The 24,322-nt window shown below is 39.7% G+C and overlaps 1 protein-coding gene across 1 annotated transcript in view; it reads right to left on the bottom strand.

The window, feature by feature from the left end:
• The window catches only part of SLC6A5 (solute carrier family 6 member 5), an 84,846-nt gene that overhangs the window by 42,939 nt on the left and 17,585 nt on the right, over nt 1-24,322 (bottom strand). The window contains exons 3-10 of the mRNA XM_019519958.1: nt 23,984-24,122; nt 21,211-21,342; nt 20,541-20,714; nt 14,060-14,201; nt 13,511-13,643; nt 8,811-8,945; nt 5,539-5,642; nt 1,493-1,617 (exon numbers count right to left, since the gene is read on the bottom strand). Coding sequence (XP_019375503.1) covers nt 1,493-1,617; nt 5,539-5,642; nt 8,811-8,945; nt 13,511-13,643; nt 14,060-14,201; nt 20,541-20,714; nt 21,211-21,342; nt 23,984-24,122 — 1,084 coding nt within the window. The remainder of the gene's footprint in view (nt 1-1,492; nt 1,618-5,538; nt 5,643-8,810; nt 8,946-13,510; nt 13,644-14,059; nt 14,202-20,540; nt 20,715-21,210; nt 21,343-23,983; nt 24,123-24,322) is intronic.

Here is a 24,322-nt window from a genome sequence, read left to right as displayed (position 1 = left end):
AATCTAACACAGTTCTCCCAGGCGCAGACCTTACACTTAGACCAATCTCAGCAATTGGAAATCAAATCTAAACCCGTAACAAAACAGAAGTTCTGTACACACAGACCTCTCTAAAAGTGGCAGAACCCAGACTAAGATAGATCTGGATGAATGTACACTCAAATTTAATCAATCTAGGTACGACTGGTGAATGGAACTTCTGTACAGTTACCTGCACGGCCCCTGGGTGGGAAAGCCCAGCTGCTGGCCCATCCCGGGGCTGTGCTTTTCCTACCCGTCCCCTGGCACAAAGCTATTTTTAGCACCCCACCCACCATGCCACTTGCAGCCACACCTGTGGACCAGCCAGCACCCCCCTCCCCTCACCCCTCCATCTCAAGCCACTTCAGGTGCCAGTTTTATTAGCACTCACCAGTGCTGGGAACTGCGGAAGTAAGCATCCGTGTGGGGAAGAGGCAGGAGAGATGTAGGGGTAGGTTTAAAGGGGAGTCTCAGGGGGCTAAAAATAGCCCCTGGTTCTCCTAAGCTTCCCCTGAAGACCTTGCAAGCCCACCTGATCCCACCATCCCTCCCAGACCCCGGTAACTCCTTGCAGTTGCTGCCTAACCCCAATCCCGTCTGCAAACACCACATGCCTCCCCTGCACCCCCAGGCCTTCCTGCAGATGTCACCTGCCCTCCTGATCCCTCCCATGGATCCCGCCTGCCCCTCCATCCGCCCCACAGATGCCACCTACACACCCAAACACTCCTGTGGATCCCACCTGCCTCCCAGTCCCCCTGCAGATCCCACTCCCCCCATCTCCCTGTAGACTCCTGACCCCCCACAAGCCTACTCCCCCCCATCCACCCAGCACCCCCAACGCAAACTTACCTTACATTGGGTGGCCATTTTTAACATGACTGAACTTGCTGCTAACCTCCCCAATGTCAGCACTTAGCTGTACTGTCTTTCCTATTCGAACTTCTCCCCAGTTCCTTTTTTTCCATCCAACAAATCTTTACTTTCCTCTCTCTCTCTCCCAGGACTTAATTACCTATTCACACTCCCAAGTCATGCACATTCATTTCTATCAACCATATCCACAGTACCCTCACGTCACATGTCAAGTCAAGAACCCTTTTTACCTGTTACTGGACTTCAGGAAGTAGAAACAGAAGCAACAAGGAGGGTTGGTGGTTGCTTAGACAGACTGTGGGTTAACCTGAATTAACCTTGCAGGGGTCTAAAATCACCAGTCATTTATTTAGGTTTCTTTTTTCTTCTACCCATAGACAGCAAGATAGCTTACTGTAGTATTTTGAAAACCTCACAGGCATCAGGTGGTACTGGACAGTTCAGCACAGCAACTGTACTAAAGGCCCATATAGATGGCTTAGTAGTTCCCTGTCCAAATAATACATGTTTGCAGTGCAGCATCTATATCATTAAAGATATTTACACCATGCACTTCAGAATCCAATCTAAGTTATGCAACAGTAGTGTACAGTACCTTGATCGGCCACATCTTCAATATCTACTTTAAGTTCATTTGCCATGAAGCCAATAACTGAAAAGATGACAAAGCCAGCAAATATACTTGTGGCACTGTTGGTACATGTTACTATCAGCGTGTCCCTGAGGAGAAAAAGCATATGCCAGCTTGATATAATAGGTAAGAGAGAGATCCAAATGCAGTACATTCTCATACACAAGCTATAAGAATAAGGATTATTTTCTATGCAAACACTTGCATATCCCTTCTCCGGTGAATTTAGTGCGATTAAAATGTGAGAAAGACTCAGAGATGGAAGTCTTCAGATAAGAAACAAGAGGCAGGCATGAGTACAAGTTTCCTTTCATTGACCCACCAGTAATCTAGCAGGAACTTCAAAAGTATATTCAGTCTGCATGCCTTTTCAGTTCTTTGAAAAGGGGTTATTAAGTTGAAGAAACCATCAAGAATTGAAGTAAAAATCAAGGATTTTCTCCTGTTTAATGCATTTCATGAAGGCTGCCAAACAGGCATCGGACTTTCAACTGCTGTCTGTCTTTACTGGATTTAAATCAGACAACTCTAATCAAAGCTTTCAAATCCAGGTGCATTCCCCTAAGTACACTGCCTTCCATGCAGTCCTTCTAAAGTACTTTTTGATACTGTGTTATTATTTTTCAGAGTTGCAAGGAGCACTCTCAAGAGACTTGAGTGCCTGAGCAATATGCCTTATTCTGTAAGCAGATGTGACTTTACAAGAAAAAAGAATATGTAATGATCCCTCTTCATAGACCTTACCTTGTGGCTACACTGTCTATCCTGCCATTAAAACAAGCGTGTGTGAGGGATTCTGACTTAAACTGCTATGATTTAAGAATAAGCAAACTATTTGTCAAAAATTCAGACTCGGGGGAAAAATAGTTTTCTCCAAGTTGGCACTGAACTGCTTACCATCTTGCTTACTCAGTAGGCCCAAAATGAAAAGCAATCTAGAAAGCTGTCAAGAACCATGCTGAGCTGACAACACCTTGAGTCCCTCCTGGAACATTCCTTAAGCAAGATAGTATTAAATAGATTATCATTCGTCAAGTCTGCTGAAAGCAGATAATGTTCTGCTTGGAAGGAGATCACTGTATGCTAATCGTATTCCAAAGGAAGGCTTTTGGCTGTGGATAATCCTCAGAATTAGAAAGGAGTGGGAAATAACATTGGCGCTGTTTCAGAAACACGGAGACTATAAAGGAGTTTATAAAATTTAGAGTGTGTTACAAAGTAGGTTTTAAAAAACCTTATGCATTTATAGATAGGTTTGTAAAGTTTACAGAAAAAATGTCAATGGAGACAACTCTAAATGAAAAAATTAAATTTGCATTTGCAATGCTAGAACGAACTGGCCAGAAAGTAAAACAGAATACATCTACACTTCACTGGCTACTTCTAGAGACTGCCACTGTGAAAGCATGCACTACCTACTTCTTCTTGCTCTACTGGCAACAAATGCCCCACCCTCTCCTTTCCAGAGAAAGAGAAATAAATGCTGTTTTTGGGTGCGTGCCCAGAGGATTCCCTATGATTGTGACAGAATCAAAGAAAATAGCTCTAGAATGGATACCAGGAAGCCATCTAGTCCAGTCTCCTGCTCAATGAACATCCCTGTCTAAATCATCCTAGTAAAATGTTTGTCTGACCTGCCCATAAAAATTCCAGTGATGGTGATTCTCAACTCATCTACGTAATCTGCTCCATTACTTAATTGATCTAATGGTTAAGCGGTTCTTTTTAAAATCTAACCTAAATAATTTTGCAACTTAAACTCATTACTTCTGGTCCTGTCCCTTGTGGGTGCAAGGAACAGTTGATCACCTTCCTCTGGGCAACAATCCTTTTTGTATTTGAGCATGATTAGAACCAAGAACAGCACTGGGCTTGCCCTGGAAGTGTAACAAAAAGCAGCTATTTGACTTTTTGGGGGGAATTCTGAATGCATGGAAAGTGAGGGTGGTGAGGCACACCTGCATGCTACCACAGCAATACAAGTTACATGGCTGTTAAGTTATGAGGGTTTTGCACAGTTGGATAGCCACTGGAGCATGCAGGCACAAGTACCACCTAACAGTGAACAGCAATATCATTCTGCATCAATACACAGTTATATCTAGTTAATTCACTACTCCAAGGGGGTTGGTAACAATGACTTCTTATCCATGAGTGACTAAGGCCCCTGCTACATGTTATATATATTACTCAATTAACTGGTAAATCTCATAATGAATTTAGACCAACCACATGTGCAAAGTAATTATCACACCATAAAAATGACTATGCAGCTATAAAAAGAGCCAAGCAGCTACAAAGTTAGTGCTTCAAAACATGTAACACCCGTATAGCTGGTTTAATTTGAACATGTAACAGGGCCCAAAGAATCAGCAGTTTGCCATTTTCAGATTTTCTTGAGTTGTATTTTGCCTTCCATATCAAGACATAATAAAGAATAATTTTTGACATTTATAATGACAAAAACAAATCTTATAAAACTTCTAAGTGTAGACTGCATACCCTCTGACTCATACGTAAGAATGTTATGATTTCACAGAAAAATGCTTAATGTTCAATTTCTTCTTATAAAAATGTACAGTGCTCACTATGTAAGAATTACATGACTACGATATAGTAAATAATCAAATAAATGTGCTTTACACCCCTACATACACTCAGAATAGAAGATAATACTGCAAAATAGAATGGTTAACCACCTATGTCTTGTTAAGCCAAGAAAAGTAAAGAATGCCCACTGATTTGAAAGCATCAGATGGCTTGAATGGTGTAATGCAAGGTATAGGACAGTCCCTTTGAAATTGACTGCTGAGCAGGGTCAAACCCCATTGTGATTTAATGTGTGTATATCTGGATATGACTAATAATGCTTTAATGAATAACTAATCAGCTAAAGTGTCTTTAAATAAAACAAAAACAACAAAAATAGACTCTGTTGGTGATTCAATATACAAACTTATAATACCATAGCAGTTAGTTATCTTAATGGTGCATTCACCAGATTTCACTGCAATTGTTAAGTCGGTCTATGTCCTAAACTTATAACAATAAGAAATATAAAGCTTCTCAATTTTACTTCCGTAAATTCTTTACCAATAATGGATTTTTTTTTTATATATCACAATATGTTTTAATCTTGATAGTTTACATTTAATTTGAAACTTCAAGTAAACATTTTCCATACTCCATAACTCATCACTCAGATATTTTACTGAGCTGCCAGAAGTGAAAGACTAGAGTTTTCTCACCTGCTTTTCCCCTGAATTCTGTTTTAAATAGAAATGCTTCCCCAAATAGGCACCTTTTCGCTCCTAATGAAATCAGTGGAAGTTATGCTCTTGTGGAAGCATGACTGGCTCTCAAAATAACAAACTATTAATTAAGAAAGAGGGCCAGACCACTGTAACAGTTTGTGAATTACCAATTCTGATAGATACTATATAAACGTTAATAAATACTTTTCTTTAAAAAGAAAGAAACAAATCATTTTCAGTAGATTTCCTGAGAGAGAACAGTATATACCATTTTTTTCTTGCAAAAATCTTCTGATGTCAAGGAAACATGCCCTAGCTTAGTGGCTTAACAAGTTTTGCTTTGTTGTTGTTTTTAGTGTTCATTTTGTGTAATGAAACTGCCGGTGTAATAATCAGCTTTGTTAACGAAAGGCACCCCCTGCAATAGGAACTATACACACATCTCACAACCTTCACTTAATTTTAATCATGGTTTGCTCTTCAGCAGAGAGAAACATGATGTGGAATAGTGCCTATGTTCCTAGACAGTTTCCCAGATGAGTGGCTGCTTAAGATGAAAACATATTGTGAAAAGAGACAAAGATAAGCCCAGTACACATCATGGAAGTGGCAGATTTTGAAATTAAACCTCCCTCCCCCTCAATAATAAAATAGTAAACTTTTCCAACCAGATTTCAATGCGCGAAATGTGTATTTTGGAACTAGCTACATGCTGGTATGTCTTTAATAATATTAAGTGACTTTATCCTTACATACCTGTAACAATTATTATGGAATTTGTTATAGGAAGAGAGAGTAATTAGACCTCCCCATGCGGCAGATAAGGAGAAGAAAATCTGAGTGGCAGCATCTTTCCACACCTAGGAAAGCACAGAAGACAAAACAGTTTCTGCCTCGTAAAGGGTTGTGGAAAGTCATAAAAATCAGTAACAGTACTTAATATTACCGTTGAGAGCTTAACATGCAAATATTTTAAACAATACTAGTGCAACTAATGTCAGTAGGAAAACAGTTATGGACAAATTCTGGCTTCAGTTAGATGATATCCATTTGAATTAATTGAACTTTAGCTTGAATAAGAACAAGCCACTTAACTGAGAACAAAATATAATCTTTGGCAGGGAGAGAAGGCATAAATATTCAGTGAATAATGTTCTGTATGAGATGGAATGGATTTGCCATGTTCAAAGAAAATAGTGTAATTCAATACCACTAGGTCGTCTTTCAGGTACCCAGTCTAAGTGGAATATTCTCCTCTTGATGTAAGTAATTAGCTGTACTTTATGTTAAAATATACAGTACAAACCAAATTTAGTACAGTAAAAGCCATGTTAACTAGCACAAGTGGGGTAAGGGAGATGCCAAGTATCTAAAAATTCCAGTTATCTGAGGCAGGGGTTTTCAACCTTTTCGAAAAACCCTGCAGTGCAGGGGGGGCAAAGGAAGAAGGTGGTGGTAGTCGCCACATGCGAGCTTCCCCGCCTCCCCCCCCTGCATCTGGCTGGAAATTCCAGTTAGAGTATTTCAGATAGTAGAAGCCGGTTAACACAGCTTTTAAATGTATGAGTTTCAGTGGAAATTGTGACCGCTTGCAAGCCAATTTAGTAAAATCAAAATATATACCCCTTGCCCCATCCCCCACACATCCTGGGTCCAAGAATTCTAAAAAAGTAAAAATCCCAGATACCGTCCGTACTACAGAATATTAGTGATTTTCTACACAACATGAGCAAGCCTCAAAAGCATTTAGAGCAAGAGTTTTTTTAGATGTGCTTTCCAAAATATTTCTTCATCTTTCCTAGAGCTAGTCCAAGTTTGCCAATATTGAGTCACTTCATTAAAAATGTTTCAAGAAATACATGGTGGGGGGAGGTGTTCCAACCAACTATAAAGATGATTATACTTCTTAATATTGAGAAATGTCTTTGATTTTTTAATTTTTTTAAACAAAAAATATGAAAAAAAACACATTAAAAAAAAACAAAACAGTTCTCCCATTTAGGCTAATAAGTGGGGCCAGGTTTCCAAAATTGTTCAACTCTCAGCATTTTTCATTCTACTTCAGAAAGGTTTTCATAAGCTACTTCAGGAATCTCTCTGCTGATTTACCTAATTGGGAAATGAGTCTTCTGAAAGTTCTAATCCCTAAAACTAATTAAAAGATGTTTTCCCAAGTTTGGTTTCATGGCAATTGGCTTGGAAGAGGTACAAAAATCACAATTATTACATCACCAAAAGGCTGATAGCATATTTCCCTTTGGAACTTGCAATACTCACCCGAGGTCTGATATCTCAACAGAGTCATTCCCAGAGAATACCAAAAGGTTACGGGAGTTTCTATAAAAACAAATCTCCCTGTCTCTTCTCCATTCGCACACACACATTCCTCCCCTTCCTCTGCTTATCCTTGAAGTCTAACCCTTCACTAGCTAAGGGAAAAAATCGGAGGTGTGTCTGAAGCCAAACCTCAGATTCAAACACCCCCCATCTTTTGAGAGGATCACATAAGTAAACTGTGTGTTGCGTCATCTCATTAAAATGACATGGCAAAGATGACAGGGAGATTTCTATTTCTTAATCAGGTCCATCAGGTAGAAACAGTGCTGGGTTTTACAGGGCTAGACACATACTTACATGTTTGGAGATCCTCAGCTTGCTAACAAAATAAAACTTCTCACCCTCTTTACTTCCCACTGTTGGGTCCCAATATTCTGCTCATACTTATAATGTAAAATGTTTGCACTTTGCTTGGAAAAGTATTATTGCTCACAACAACACAGGATTTAAAAAACAAAACAAAAAGCCAAACACAGAGAAGCTACTAATTAACAAATAATTGTTAGTATGCAACCACAAGGGAACTATTTTCCAGCTCTGATCTAGATGCAACTAACATCACACCTAATTTCTATTGGGAAAGATCATTAAAATGTTGGAAAAATCAGCTGATTTCCTGACTTGTTAACACTTCTTAACAGATTTCACTAATCCTAGTCTTCAAGTTTATATGGCTAACTATCTCTCCCTAAGACTTGAATTTAATATCTGAAGTTCACCCTACACTATTATGCCTCTATTGTTGAACACCGTCTCCAGGCCCTATCTGTTGTCAGCAGCAAATTAGTAAATGGTGATGAGGAGGACGTTAATAATAATAACAATGATGATGATAAGCAATAAGCTATTAGTTATTAAACATAATTTGTAACTGTATGGGGAAAAAAAGTCATTTTGAAAGAGGAGACATGACTCCTTTGCTAAGACATGCTGTAGATTTTTCCAGTACTAGGATTCAGGTGCTAAATCCATCAACCTTAACCTTCAGTGGACAGTTAGTAGATCTGTTCACCCATAAAATACAGCTGTAACATCAGGAATGCAGGTGTTCTACATCAGCACAGTTTTATACAGAAATATAATTGGGCGGAGAATATTATATGACTTTATCTGATAATGACTGAAGCAGGATATCCCTTTTCATAATAATCTTAATTTTTAGTGAATAAAATGCATCTGCTTTCAGGAAATGTGAAATCATTTACAGAAATAAAACTATACTTCATATAAGTAGGTTGTGCTATTCATGAAAGCATACTGCATTCTGCATATAATAAAACAACAAAGGACAATTCAGAAACCAACTTTTCTAACCCTGTCCTACTTCTCTGTTTTCTGAGTATTTATCATACTTCTACTCTGAAACATTCTGTTTTGGGGGATTCGGGAAAAATATTCATAATATATTGCAACAAAATATAAAATAATGTACATATATATGACATTGCCTGTACTTTATACACACACATAGATACATGCACAGCTGATAAATATCCACTGTATCAAGTTATATGGTAGCATAATTAAAAATACAACAAATTAGCGAGATATGAATAAGGCTCCGCAGATAAAATGGCATGATAAAAATACCAGTATTGCACACCTCATATATGTTTGTAATATACAGTAAGAAAAAATCTGTATGAATTATTCACCCAATCAGAGTGTTATAACTGGAATAATAAGCCCACCATTGCATCCACCAGTTTCTCCCATTTAGGCGTGATGAAGTACCAAATTCCAGCCCCAGCTCCTGGCAACGTTACTCCTCTGACAAGTAGGATGATAAGCACTACGTAAGGGAATGTAGCAGTAAAATACACCACCTAGAAACAACACAAAAGATTATTGGTTTGGATTATCTGAAGCCATATAAAAAGTCCAAGTATACTCTTCCCTGAAAAAATAAATTATTCAGCATCAGAGACACTGGCCACAGGCTACAAAGACAATAGGATTATTTCCCAAGAAACCTGACAAGGCTGTCATTTTTACAGCTCTCCTTGCTAGTGGCAATAGCAATGATATTAAAGGCTGAGTCACAGGGTACTGAGGTACTAGACAGTTAAGAGACAGTCAGGAGAGAATGGGAATAAAAGTTGGATTTTTCATCCAATTTCAAATATCCAGTCAGGTCCCCAGCGGAGGGAAACTAACCTAGCTCTGTGGGAGTCAAATGAGCAACTTATACTAGGTAAGTATTTGCTCCATTCTCTAACTTCCTCTACATTATTTTCCAGTAAATGACTAGCCCTGAAAGATTCTTGTTATTGTGTTTGTTTACATTTCTTAATAAATATGTATCACTATTTAAATAATTATGGGGCCCTTAATAAAAATGCATCACTATTTAAATAAGTATTGGCCCAATGCAATGTTCATTTGAAAATGTATGGGGGGAAATAAATGAATTCATGTAGAGAACGAAATTCATTCATGTAGAGAAAAGAAATAAATTCATTCATGTATGAGAAAAAGAAAGTTCATTTGAAATTAGCAGTGAAAGGAGTGACACTGACTTTAGTGACACTGGGATCAGACACCATGCATCTAATCACTTGGATTAATTATAAAATATTCCAGAGATTCAGATTATCATGTGAAATTGTTCCCACTGGTCATATAAAAAGACTAAATCAAGGTCTCAAGTCTGATTTGTAGCGCTTCCCTCCTTGGAACTCAGACCTTCTACTTCCACCTGCTGAACTGAAGTGATTTGTAAATTGATTTTCCTAGATTCCCCCTTATTTGAAACCTCTCTGGGATTAGCATTTGCCCCTACCCTCAACTGTTGCTGTATAGGCAGTCTTCTCTTCCCCGTTATCTCACCAGCTTTTGTTTATGAAAACTTTTCTGGGAAATTGCAGAGGAACGAAGCATTGAGGGACCACAATGATATTTTTGTCCCAGTGGAAGTGATAATGTAAAATTGTGACTGTTCCAAAGTACAATAGGTTGATTATGAGGTATATAAATAATTGACATCAAAGACACAATATATGACTAAAACATTTAATTGACTAGAACTCCCTAGGTGCTCATGATAATCGGATTGCTTATCAAACTCCTGGATACAAACTCCTGGAAGGCTGCTTCAGGCTTAATACCAGGAAAAACTCTTTCACAGTCAGGGTGTCCAGACCGTGGAATAAACTCCCTCCAGCGGTGGTGCAATTACCTACCCTGGAAATCTTCAAAAGGAGAGTGGACAGTCACCTCGCTGGGGTCACTTGACCCCAGTTGTCTTTTCCTGCCTGGTGCAGGGGGATTGGGCCCAATGATCTACAAAGTCCCTGCCAGCCCCGAACAACCTATGAATCTATGAATCAGTTTAATCCCTTCCTTTCAGCAAACTGCCCATAAACAGAACACAACTTTCTTGTTTATATTAGTTCCTCAAAACAATACATTTAGTCAAAAAATGTTGCCCTGTATCATTTGAGGTATGTCTGCACCATGGTGGCAGAGTACCCAGCAATGCCACCACAGAAATAAACCCCAGTCCTTGCTCCCACTCTGCATGTGTCAACCCTGAAATGAGGTGGTAAGGACATCCTGAGGGGTGTCCCCAACACTTAAAGGAAAATCTGAAGCTCAGGCTCTCTCAAGAGCAGCAGTCTGGAGCATTATCACCTGACTTTAAGGGTTGAAGTATATAAAGTGGGAGGGAGAAGACCAGGATTATTTCTGTGGTATCATCACTGAACTGTTACACTGTGTACATGATATTGATTGCAGAGATTTAAAATGTGTGGTAGAATTGTTAGCTCCATCACATATCAATGGTATGTCAACATTAGCTCAACACCAATTCTGAAACCACTGCTGTAAAATAGAAGCTCTGTCTCTAGCCTGCTTGACAGTGTTATTCACGGCTGGGGGCAGGGGAATTTCCAGGCTCCTCACCACCTCACCTCCAGTTTAGGGTGTGCAGAGTGGAAATGAATGGGTTGGAGATATATATATATGCTGCCAAATATATATCTATATATTTGGCAGCAGTCTCAAGACCAGTGGGACCAGTGCAAACCTACCCACTGAGAGGTAGACACCTGTCCACCAAAGTCACTTTTGAAAACAGGGCCTAAAATACTTGAGACATGTTTTTAAATCCTACCCTATATACATAACAGATTTGCTCCGAATATAGAGCGTACAGAAAGATCTTTTGAAAAGACAAAGGTATAATCTTAAAAACTGAATAGACTTTAATGATACCAGAGGCCTATTTCATGAAACCATAGTCACTGAACACACAATCATCAATGCAGTTGCAGGTGGCATGCACATTAATGCTAGATGAATGAATCATAATTAATATTGCTATAACACGTGCATGGCTAATGAATAAACAGTGGTGAGCTGCTTGTTAGAAACAAATTGTTTACAATAGGTTCCTTGATAGTCATTTCTTTAAAAAATATTTAAAAAACAAGCTAGACTGTGAGATGGCAGGAGAGAGAAAAGACATTGTTGAATTATCCCCCAAATCTGTACATGTGTGATCTGAAAGTGCAATGAGGAATATTTTCAATTAATACTAATTATTTATCAAAAAGGAACAATCAGCTGCAAAGCTTACAGTCACAGCCTGTTGATTATTGTAATTAGAAGAAAATATGATTCTGCATTTTTTACCTAGATTTTTCCATTTCCTTACTTAATTCTCATTTTTGTTTAAGAAAAGTAGATAGTGGCTGCTGTCATCTGAGATGGCTGCTGTTCCCAGTTTAATGTGCTGTTTCCCAGTAAAACCAACCAACTGTACTGGTACTAATGGGAACCAATGACGTCAGAAACACTGGATGTCTAAGAAGCAAGAAAATGAGTTTTCTATCTCCCATGTCTTGTCTGTGTGCGCCTGTTTAACTGATTCAGTTAAACTAATATAAAAAAGTGTAAAAGCACTTTGTCTAGTTTATTTTAATTTAATCAGGAATCCATTTAAGATAAACTGAAATAGGATCTTGTAACCCCAACTAAGGAGTGTCCATGCGCTTAACCAATCTAAGTTAAATCATTACTACTTTCCCTATAAAGGAGAATACCACAATAAACTGAGCATTCAGCCCTCTTAGATTAGTTTACAGTCTTGGTCCAGTTCCTAGTGGACAGATTATGCAGGTGACAGAACCATATAGCTAACATTAACAGAACTGGCACCCTTTCTAGCCAAATTAATAGGGAACTCAAGAACCTACATGACTTGGAAACTGAACAACCTTTTTTCCACCAAGGAGGTGAACCTACAGAGTAGGCTTGAGGCACATAGCAATGCCCCAAAGCTTCCTTATTCCTTTCCAGATGAACCTACTGTGATGAAAGGATTTCAGTCCCCAGTGCTGTGGGACCAACATTTTTCACTAGCATTAGATTCACTTAAAGAAATGGTATTGCTTACCATCTGCAAACCCCAAATTATTCTCTCGATCCTCTTGCACTTTGCCCAAACATTTTGAGAGCAAATTTCCTCACTTTGTTAAGACATTTAAAGAAACAGATTTTCCCTGGGCCACTTGTTTTCTGCTTATTTTCTATTCTATCCTGTTATTAGTAGCTAAAATATAATCAGGAAGTGATTACTATATGCTGCTACCCAAATCCATTTGAAAAGGGATGCCCTGAGGTGTTAGGTTCTGAAAGCAATCCTTAAAAGTACCCAGCAATGTCTGTAATTCCCATTGTACTTCCTAGGAAATGGAATTCTGGGCTGAGATTTAAACTTTCTTCCTTCAGTATTGTTAGAGATACGGTTTAATTTTAATATCTGAAGATGTTTTTACTGTAACTACTAGTATGGTTTTAACAATGTGTACTGTGCAGAAAAATGTAAAGATGTCATTTTTGCTTGTTTGAAGCACAGCTGATAAACACATTAAAATAGATCATTTAAAGTCTGTGAAAGCCTCTGTAGATTTCTAAGAAGCTGTGAACTTCTAACTAAAATAATTTGCTGATTCCATTAGTTTCTGGTTAATTAGAAATTTAGGAGAAAATCCTGGTAAAACAATTTAATTGACATTTACTTAAATCAGCTATCTGCTGCCTAGTCCTGCACCAAGTATTCCTACTGAAGTTAACAGGAGTCTTTAATATACAAGGAATATATTTGGATCCAATGCGTTCCACTCTACAATGTTCCCACAATGTGGAAAAAGCTTCCCCAAAATGTCCCACCTGTTATACCAGTGGCTATAAGTATCACTTCTATCCTGCAGCTTGTCCTTGTCCCCACTTACAATTCTTAATAGGCTCAGTTTCCAATCAGTTCCCACATAGCTTATGCTGACAGTGCCTTTGAGAGATTCAGCACCTTTGGTTATAGCACTACTAATTTAAAAACAGCCTAGTGCACTGTTACTGATTTATGTTTATAAAGAAAGATTCTTACTTTTCCTGATGTCTTGATTCCTTTAGCAAGGGATAGGTACACAATTACCCACGCCAGAAAGAGAGAGAGCACCAAGGGCCACCTGATTTCACCGGGATATTCAATCCCTGCAGAAATCTTCAACACAAAGTACCTACGAGCCAAAAAGTTAGTGATACTGATAGTAGGCAGTAGTCCATCCTAGCATTTATACTAGCTTGACATTGCTTATAGTACTGAAAGGTTTTTCCCCCCCCCCCATCTACTTCAAGGGCTCCAGTAAATTTTACTTCATTATTATTATTTGCATTGAAGTGGGATTGAGGCGTGCTAGTCATGGACCAGGGCTCTATTGCACCAGGCACCCGACAAACAGAAAAATTAAAATATTTTTCTCTCTTAAAACTTGGTTCTATCATTTTCCACATCTAAATGTCCATAGTATTGTCTGTGTGCATTTATAGTTTTATTAATCACTCCCCGATCAATTATTTATTGCATATATGACCCACTTCATGGGATCACTAAACTCTAGCAGGAAAGGAACTGGACATTTTCCAGGGATCTTACTTGAAATATTCTTCACTTCCACTGACAAACGTTTTATTTCCTTGGCTGGTGAAGTTAACCATTGTCAAGTTTGGATAGGCACTCATACAAAAAGTAGAGTTCTTGATTTGTATTTTAGGGTGGTCACCAATGATGCAGGAATCTATCAGGAAAACATACAAATAAAGGGAGAAAAGAACAGGGTTAAATTATTTTCTAGTGCGGATGTGTAGTTTAGGCAAATTTTGCTTTAGGCAGGCCTACTTAATAATATATTACTATATTAATATATCTTACTTCTCTATAACACCTTCTGTTCAAGGATCTCAATGCACTTTATAAACAGCATTTTACAAAAGGAAAAGACACAAAATGTATTTACTATAAAATCTCTGGTAGAAGTGGAGCAGACATACAAGGCAAATACATGCCATACAGTGTTATGCCAGTACAAAAGGAATCAGGACTCAAGGTAGAGACTGATATCTTTTATTAAACCAACTAGATTTTTGCAAAAGAAAAATATTTAATTGCGAGCTTTCAGGCACAAGCACCCTTCATCAGGCATAGGAGAAAAGATTGTAGAAGTTCTTCTAAGTAGAAATGAAGGTTCATATTTTATAGGAGAGTTAAAGATGTGGTAAAATCTCCTGTTTGGAACAGTTCATTTTAGGCTCAGAGAAAAGTTGGAACAGTGTACCTTGAAGTTGTTTGGTAGCAGGCAGGATGTAGTCATATTTCCTTCCTTCTCCTTGCAGAAATCTAGTTGGTCTAATAAAAGATATCACCTCTACCATGAGTTCTGATTCCTTTTGTCTCTAGGGCAATACAGCTACAGCCTGGATGCCAGTAGAAGTCACTCCAGCTCTGGACCAAACTTACCCCCTCAAAGTTAAGAAAAACCAATACCAGGGTAAGTTGCACCAGTATATAAGTCATATATCTGTTCCACTAACAGATTGCAGCCCAAGATGACACACTGCTCACTGCAGACTGGTTCCCCTACAATTTCCTGGCTCTAATAGGTCAATTATGGGCAGTCAGCTTAGGAGACCTGACCGTGTGTCTTTTCTTTAGCATTTACGAGAGCAAAATGCACTGTAAATTATTCCCTTATAATTAAACTGTGCATCTTAAGGGGCAATGTCCATCTCATTTAGCTGGTGATGTTATCATTTTTTTCACAGACACATAATATAAGATATAAAAAGATTTGGGGATTTGATTCAACAGCTATTATGACTGAGCAAAGGATGCAGATTCAGTTCCCAAGTGACTCATTCAGGCAAATAGATAAGCAAGGGCAAAGAACGCAGGACTCTCCTCTTCAACTCTTCTGTTCTGTCTACTAAAATAGATGACAATCCACTCGCACATAAAGAAATTACACAATCTCACTTCCAACAAGAGGCTAACTATGAAGGACAACTGGGTTCAAAGTACACTGCCATAAATGTTAAAGAAAGTAATAGGGTTGTATTTTAGCCACAGAATTATCAAACTAAAATCCTAGAGATCAATTTTGCAGGAATTTGGATCCAGATCTAGATGTCACTTGGTAGATATTCCCATAACATGCAGTTAAACTCAAGATCTGAAAACCCCCAACTGGAGAAATCTTAGTCATTCTGGATCCAAATTATGTGACCTGAAGTAATTATAGCCTGACTCAAAACCTTCTATGATTGTATTTATGACTGGCTTTGCCAAACATTGCAAAGGTCACCAATATGTTAAAAAAAACAAGTTAATCCACAGTTCTTTAATTTGAGTAAGAAAAGCAGATTTTCTAAATGGATTTACTGACAGATATCTGACATACTGTGTATGTGTGCCTATACGGTGTGTATGCGAGAGAGATTGGGAGTGTTGTCACATTCGCTTTAATGAGCAGTAGCTTATTTTACTGCATATTAAAGCATCACATAGAAAACTGCAATTATGTTAATGGACAGTAAGATAGGCTACTATACACTGCGTCATGTAAAAACCATGCAAATTCATTACTGCGTATTAAGGAAGCCTAATGTGTATTTCTTTAGTACCTCACATTGGAGGTACTAAATTTAATGCACTTTAAAAAAAGCACCTTAATGCACATGTAGACACACCCATTGGGTGTGTCTACATGTGCATTTACTGTGCATTAAATTTACTATACAGTAATTTACTGTGCAGTAAGTGGGTTTAGGCCGGCATCTATGCATGCAGACATTAAAGTGCAGTAATGCTGTGTGTGGACTGACATGGGACTAAAATTAGTCCCAAGTCAGTCCACACGCAACACAGTGTTACTGAGCAGTAAGACATCATGCATCACTGTGCAGTAACTAATTAGGTGTAAGTTTGATACCTGCATGATGCAGGTATCAACTTTATGCCCAAGTCGATGTAAGTCACCATATTTACATATGTGCAGTATGGGCATGCACATATAGCCTGTACTGCACAGTAATTTTTGCTTACTGTGCAGTAAATGTGCACATATAGATATGCCTATTATGTATCTGTGTAATCCACTGAGGCTTAACAACTTCCTAACTCAGAACTTCCATAATTATAAATTAGTGCTTTCAGTTACCCTGGATGGAATTATTGCATTGGGTCACCTATGAGTTGTCCAATGCTACAGGATATTTGTGATAAAATAAAAAAACAAACAAACCATAAAATGAAGAAGGTTATCCAGCCACAGCAGGAAGCCCATACTACTCCTTGGTATTGATAAATATAGCCACCACTGGAGAGCTCAGGTTGTTGCTCAAAAGCAAACCCAGACTGCCCAGAAATTTGTATTGTCACAATGCAAAGCAACCAGCAGAGGGAGTCATATAGGCTGTCATTGCCTTTCTCCACTGATGCTCTCCTATCTCATTTCTACCTGCTTGTGGATGTGGAGGCCTTTATACCTGGAACTCCCATGAGAAAATATATGGTAATTTGTCAGATTATACCCCAAATTTGCTTCCTCTGCCTATAATCATAGGGCAGGGGGTGGGACAGGACTTCAAGTGTCATCTACTGCAATCCTCTGTGCAGAAGGCAGGATTTGCTATTCCAAAATCATTCCAGACAGATGCTTATCCAGACTCTTCTGGAAAAACTATGAAGGAGATTCCATAACTTTTACAGGCAGCTTGTTCCATTGTCTTACTATTCCTATGGTTAGAAAGTTCTTCCTGAGATTCAATTGAAATATGCATTGCTGTAATTTAAGCCTAATTACTTGTGCCCTGTCCTCTGCGGCAAACGAAAACAGTTTCTCAATCTCCTTTAAGGCAGCCTTTCAAATAATTGAAACCTGCTACCATATTCCATTTTCATCCAACTAAACATACCTATTCCTTCCAGTCTTCTGCAGCTTGCATTCAAAACCCTTTATCATCTTCAAAGTGTGCCTCTAGATCCTCTCCAGTTTCTCTCTCTCAAACTACAGTGGAAAAACTGGACAAGGTAGTCCAGTACTATACATAGTCATGCAACACTATGCAGCGATAATAATTAATATCCTTCACATTTAAGGAAAACCTTTCAATACAATGTCAGCCTCAGTGTGTGTGTGAATGCATGTGTGTACCCTCTCTCCCTGTCAACATTCACTCAATCTCAGAAAATAAATCATACATAAACACTAGAATTGTTTCTCCCCTTTCCCGATACAGATACACTTTACTGAGCACTATGACCACATTACAAACAAGTAGTAACTTTCCAGTCTATGCTACAACAGAAATCCTTAGGTTACATATCTATCTGCAAACCATCCTCTTTTTATTGAATCACAGTAGGCGTTGGGAGTGATTGACACATTAGGTCACTTCTGCTGCACTGCAGCAATTCTATACAGCATTAAAATTTTATGGCTTAGCTCTCTTAAGCCTTTGGTTTTCTTGCACTATTCACTTGATAGCAGCAGAGGGCACAATTGTACTTTCAATGTTAATCCACTGCAACCATGCTCAAAGAAGTCTACATTTGTTTGTATGCAGTGTTATTCATCAAAGCCAAACACTCATACAAGAGAAATAATGATTAGACTAAATTGGAAGATGTTAGCATAAAATTACATTTACTTGAGCAATTATTAATAAATAAAAGCAGACATTTTTAGATCAGAAGAGCACTTTAATTACATTCCAGAAGTGACTGTGCTTGTTTTTTCATATAAGAACATTGATACGAATTTTGTATGCTTCCAACACCTGTCAGGACTAATATTTTAAGACATCCCAAATCTCTCCATTGTTCAGGGCAAGCTAAAATATAACCTGCAGAGAAGTTGATTTCACCAATAAAATATTAGCTATGAGAAAGGTAGGAAAGTATTAGCTGTAAGATAGGAACCGATCATGTTTGAGGTATATTGTTAAAACGTAAAGCCTTTGGATTCAGCAAAGCGCTAAGCCCATGTTTGACTCAAAACACCAGGAGCAGACGCTCGTCTTCAGCTTGCTTGCTTGTGCCTAAAGTTAAGCTCATGCTCAAGTGTTTTGCTAAATGGGGACGTAGTACTATATTCAGGTTATGCTTTCTTAGCATTTGTTAGTAGAGGATATTAAATGATTTAAGCAGAGAAGCAGTTATACTTTAGGTATTCAGTTTTGAAAGGGGCAGGTTTTGAGGTTTTTCAGGTGCATACATGAAACCCCTTCATTCAGTTTATACAACTAACACCTGGTTCATCACCTATCTTTGCAAGGTGAAGAATGAAGAGACACAATGAAGAAACAGAGGAGTTTTCAATCTAGAGGTCACAGATAGATGTGAAAGGCTGACTTCAGAACGGTAGAGCTAAGACTCAGATTGTTCTGTGGATCAATTCAACTGCAGTGTAAGCATTCACAAGCTCCACTGAACCAAGTCTGACTACATCAGGTTGGAATTTGGCCTGTAATCCCAATCAGAATTAAGCACAGATATATGTACCAATTTTCACTGACTTCATAGCAGAGGGTCAAATGCTAAATTACTTAGCCTGACTCCTCATTTAAATCCTTTATATCCATTTTAAATGAATGGGGAGTGGCAGGGGGTTAAATCTTAAAAGCAAACAGCTTTATGTCTTATTATGTTCCCACTTCTTCTTGTACATTTGTAAAGCTGAGCAAATAAATTCATAAGGAATAATACACTCAGTCATTTTTCATCTCTGTTGGGTTGGTGAATCATACAATAGATGTTAGTTTGTTGAATTTACTGTTATTTGATGAGATTTGCCATCTCTTTTCTACCAAGTATTCAGAATGAAAAGTCATTATTATTCATTTAAAAGTAGCTTCCTACTTCCTAAAAACCACTATTGAGAACTGAACAAGTGAGCATTCACACCTGCAGTCCCATTAACTAAACTATTTTCAGTAAGCATATTCAACAGACAAGCAAACAGAATAAGCGAGTTTCTTTGAAAACATGAAAATGTTCATTCTGCGGTATTTCACGGTGCAATCCAAGTCAATGACATTTGGATCAGGCTTCTACAACACGCACAGTCATAAAATGAAAGATCTGACTCAGCCCTGCAGGCCAATAGAAAAACTTGTGCAGTGATTGCACACTTTGGGCAAGATTTATTGCTGATATAACTGAAATGTAATCAATGGGGTTACACTATATATAAATTTGGTTCTCCTGGGTTCTTTCATACTGCGTCAATGACTAAAATATTCACCCATCATCAGGCTTCCCTGTTCCACCCCCAAAATGGGTTTGTTAACCAATAAAGATTATATATCAGTGATTAATAAGGTGTAATCAGTAATTGGTCATTTTAATGATCCATTGCATAAGGAAGTGTCTTCTGTAGCCTTATCAGTCTAAATGCACTGAATTGCATTTAACCTTGAAGCATAAGATGACCTTGCAAGTGCTCCAATATTATAGTACAGACTTGGTTGGTTTAAAAAAAAAAAAAAAACAATTTATTTTGTGAGAATTCTTTGGTTAATCTTTTATAATTTGTTCAGGCTTTTTCAGCTTTTAATCAAGATTTCCGTTTTCAAAAACTATATTAAGTAAAAAGAATTAGAGTTAAACATTATATTTTTATCAAAACCCAAAAGAATTGGACTTAAACATTATATTTTTTTTATCAAAAACCAAAACTGCTGAAAATTAGATTTTTTTTTGCAAAAAAGAAACTTTCTGGTGTCTGTCTTTTTTAATTGAAAAACCAGGGCATTTTAGTCAATGTGAAAAGTTGGAATTTTTCTTGTGGTGAAAAAAAGACCTATTTCATTTTTCTACTTCAGTCTTGAAAAAAAAAAACATCAGTGGGGAAAAGATGAGCCTACAGATCTCAAAGAAAACTTCACATATGGCTGACTAGGCCAATTTACCAAATGATACCACCGCTGAGATACAGAACTTGATGTCACCCAAATAAAAACCACAGTATTCCTCCCTCACGACCTCTTAGATCCATGACATAAGCCTTCCTCATCTAAACAGTATGGAAAAGTCCCCCAAACACTATGCAGAGATAGGAGTGCACACCCCAACTTACCTAGTAAAAGTTTGTTTTTATCTTTACAGTCTGGTGTGTTCCAGGGATTGTTACAGGAAGCCCAAGGTAATACAGGTACAAAGGATGCAAAAAGGTAGAAAAGTGTGTAGCACAGAATAATATTATAATATATGGCTATTAGAACAGAGATGATCAGCATCGCAATGCCACAGCCTGCAAAAAAAAAAAGAGAGGGGAGCAGGAAAGGAGTATAATGGCACTGATAAATGTATGGTATCAATTAACTACAAGATATAACAACCTTGTCTGTGTAAAGGAACATTTTCATTTGGTGTAGATATAAAATGTATCTCCAAGAAGGAGGGTGGATATATAATATAACATATATAATAGTTGCCCTGCACCCCCCTCCCAGCACTGGATATGCAAGTCAGTGACTGATCCCTCTGTTTTCTTTTTAAATAGTCTGTAACAGAAGTAAAAAAGAGGGTGCAATTGTGGAAGAGCCGGGTGTGAAGCGCTGCGTGGCAATGCTGAGAGCAGCGGAGAGCCTCGGCACCAGGGGCTCTTGGAAGAGCGTTTCAAGGTCAAAGCAGGACCGCATTGCACAACCCGGGGGAGGCAGCAGCGCCATCCCAACCACGTCCCTGGAGCTTCTCAAAGGAAGATGTTTCCAACCTATAGAGGGCTTTTTGTTTGCTCGGCTCACCTTGTAAGGCAGGAATGGCTTTCCAAACAGACACGGGTCCCTGACTAGCAAACTGCCCCAGTGACACTTCCAAGAGGAAAATGGGAATCCCGGCTAGAGCCAGCATCATCAGGTAGGGGATGAGAAACGCACCTTGAGGGGAAGAGAAGGCAAATCTGATCTCGTGGCGGGGAAAGGTGGGACCACACAGTTCTCAGGGCACCCAGGACCCGTGCACTGAGCGAGCCCTGAGCAAACCCACTCCTTTGGAGCCGCCTAGGAAAACTGAGGCTGTGCACCCATCCTGCTTTGGCTGAGTGTCCATCTGACTCGGGCACCTCCCAGATCCCATGCTCTCCAGGGTGTCTGACTAGCTCAAATGGGGTATCAAGGGGTTTCCTCGCCTTCCCTATTGATCTGGCCCACTTCTAGGCATCCCTTGCTGTCCAGAGCAGCGCTCCAGGCTCTAGTCTTTGGGATGGAAAGGAAAGCCAGGCTCACTGCAGGTGGTGACGCTAATTAATTAAATCAGAGTTAATTTCCCTCATCAGCTCCAACTGCGCCCTGCTTGGTTTGTCGAAGGGAACGGGGCTCAGGGTAGCGTGATGGTCAGGCGAGGAGGAGGAAACCAGGCAGCACCAGCCCCGGGCTGTGTTGTAGGAAAGGTGTCTACCCCCAAGCAAGCGGGTTCCCTTGTATCTCGGCTCTCTAGGATCAGATGGCATTCAACGGTGCTTAGCCAACGCTAGGGACCTTCGAGGCAGGAGCCGTGCAGCTACATAAGGACTGCCATGTACTGGGGGTCGGACCATGGAGCCAGCCAGGGGGTTATTCCCCTCCCTGCTCCTCTCTCACTTGCAGCCTCCAGGAAGTAAGGTCTGGGAAGCTCTGATTCAGAGGCTGTGCCCCTCACTCCCACGCCCAATAGGTACTGGTGCCCCTTTCCTCCACAAATGTGCCCAATCCCTTGGGTTGTTCAGTTTCTCTCTGCTGTAGATTTTTGCTATTGTGTTGATGTGGGCAAAAGCTTACTAATTAGGAACAAGCCCCGGGGTATCTTTCCAAAGCAGTGGTGCGGCTCTGAACTGCTCCTGATCTCCTTAGTCTCAGCCACCGCGGCAGAACTGCCCTTGGAGGCGGCGAGGGGGCAGCGCGAGCGCAGCCCGGGACATTACACAGCGGATCCTATAACGCACCCGCACCATCCGACCTGGAGCTCGGTGCCCACTGCGGCACTGCGCATAGCAGGAGAAAATGCGGACCCAGGCTTTATTATAATACCTGCCCAGATCCCTGCGCTTTAAAGAAAAGACGCAGTTCCGTGAGATCTTTGATGCCCCGTAGTTGCAGCAAACCCTAATACGTGGGGGGGAATTTGGTAATTTGAAGGGGTGTTGGAAATCCCTGTCAAATTTCCCATGCACACTTATTTGTGTTCCGCAGGGAGGATCAGCCCAGTGCTCATTTAAGGAGCTCACAACGAAATTGCCTCGAAGTGGATTTTGTTCTTCCTCAAACGGAAGGAGCTTTATATTAGGCTTTAAACAATTACAGTGTCTGGACATAGTCAGACAATATAAATACAACACAAGCAGCAGTTTCATGATTACCACAATTGTGTGGATAGATAGATAGATAGATAGATTCTTAAAAACCTCCAAGGACTCTCCATCCTTTGAGGTTTTTAAGACCCTGCTAGACAAAGCTTTGGTTGGGATGATCTAGTTGAGGATGGTCCTGCTTTGAGGAGGGGTTGGACTAGATGACCTCCTGAAGTCCTTTCCAACCTTCATTTTCTATGCTTTTATAAATAGACAGAGATTTCTATCGCTATAGAAATTTCTATATAGCTATCTCTATAGAGATTTCAATATATAGATAGATATATAATACATATATATACTTAATTGGATTGTGTTATGCATTTAATTGGATGATACATATTTATGGATTATGTATAGATTTAATTGGATATTAAGAAAACTAGAGGTAATCGAAAATTCAACCTGTGTCGCCCTCACTGAACTGAGTTAAAAAAAAAATCCCTTCGTTTTAGCCTCGCCAGATCCCCCCGCCCCAAGTGAACTGTGATAAAAAAAGCGAGTTGAATTTTAACAAATGGGATTTAAGCCTCCGTTCCCCCCCCGCATTGATTTTATGTCCGTGTTACTGGGCTGATCATTATTCGGACTGTTGAAAATGACTCTTTTTTTTTTCTAGCTGGGTTTCAAAAAGACATTCACAGCACAACTGGAAACCCTCCCATGCCTGGGTTGCGACTACAGTCTTGCAAAGCTTTCCCCTCTGTTTCCTACGTGCTTCTCCATTTCCTGTTTTCACTTTGCTTTCCAACCCCACGGATTTAGATTAAACGGATTTAGATTAAACCCTCTGCACACAATTGACGTGAAACCTGAGTGTTGGTTTGGGGGGGAAGGGGTGGGGGGTTGTTTTATTTTTCTCTTTGCCCGGAAAGATGTTTTGCACGGATCTGATCCACTCGTTTTGTCCATTCTCCTCCCTGCCTGGGCAGCATTAGGTGCACATGTGAAGGGGCAACACCGACTGCAGCTCACCACCATTCAGACAGGAAGATGCTGTTATTAGTGAGCAGCTTCAACGCAACCCCCACCCTCCTCCCGCCCCCCAACCATGTGCCTGAGGATTTGAGCTTAAAACCTTGCGGGTCCGCTGGATGCGTGTTACATGCCTCCCCCTTCTCCCTCCCCCGCTATGTGCCAGCGCAGTATCACTTGCAGGGCTGCAGGGTGTAGAAAGACAGGAAAAGCCATACCTCCCCCATTCTTAAAGGCCAGGTACGGGAACCTCCAGACATTGCCCAGCCCCACTGCATAACCCACCATGGAGAGGATGAAGTCCAGCTTGCTAGACCAGTTCCCTCGGGCTTTATTCTCATCCCCTTCTTCGTCATCCTGAAGAGGGGAGGGGGGGGAAAAACAGTCACACGAGAGAGCCGCCGTCACATCCACCCATCTCAGCTGGATCCAGTAGCAAGAGGTGGTTAGAAAGCAGTGGGAAGAGACCCCCCAACCCCAGGGCAAGGATTGCTCAGCAGATCTCGGGTGTCCCCCCTCCCCCCGTCACCCTACCCCCAACCATCAGATGGGTCCTG

The sequence above is a fragment of the Gavialis gangeticus genome, unplaced genomic scaffold (genome assembly GCF_001723915.1).
Source record: "Gavialis gangeticus isolate Ggan-Ray unplaced genomic scaffold, GavGan_comp1, whole genome shotgun sequence".
In the NCBI taxonomy this organism is placed as follows: Eukaryota; Metazoa; Chordata; order Crocodylia; family Gavialidae; genus Gavialis; species Gavialis gangeticus.
This window is presented reverse-complemented; position numbering and strand designations above follow the sequence as displayed.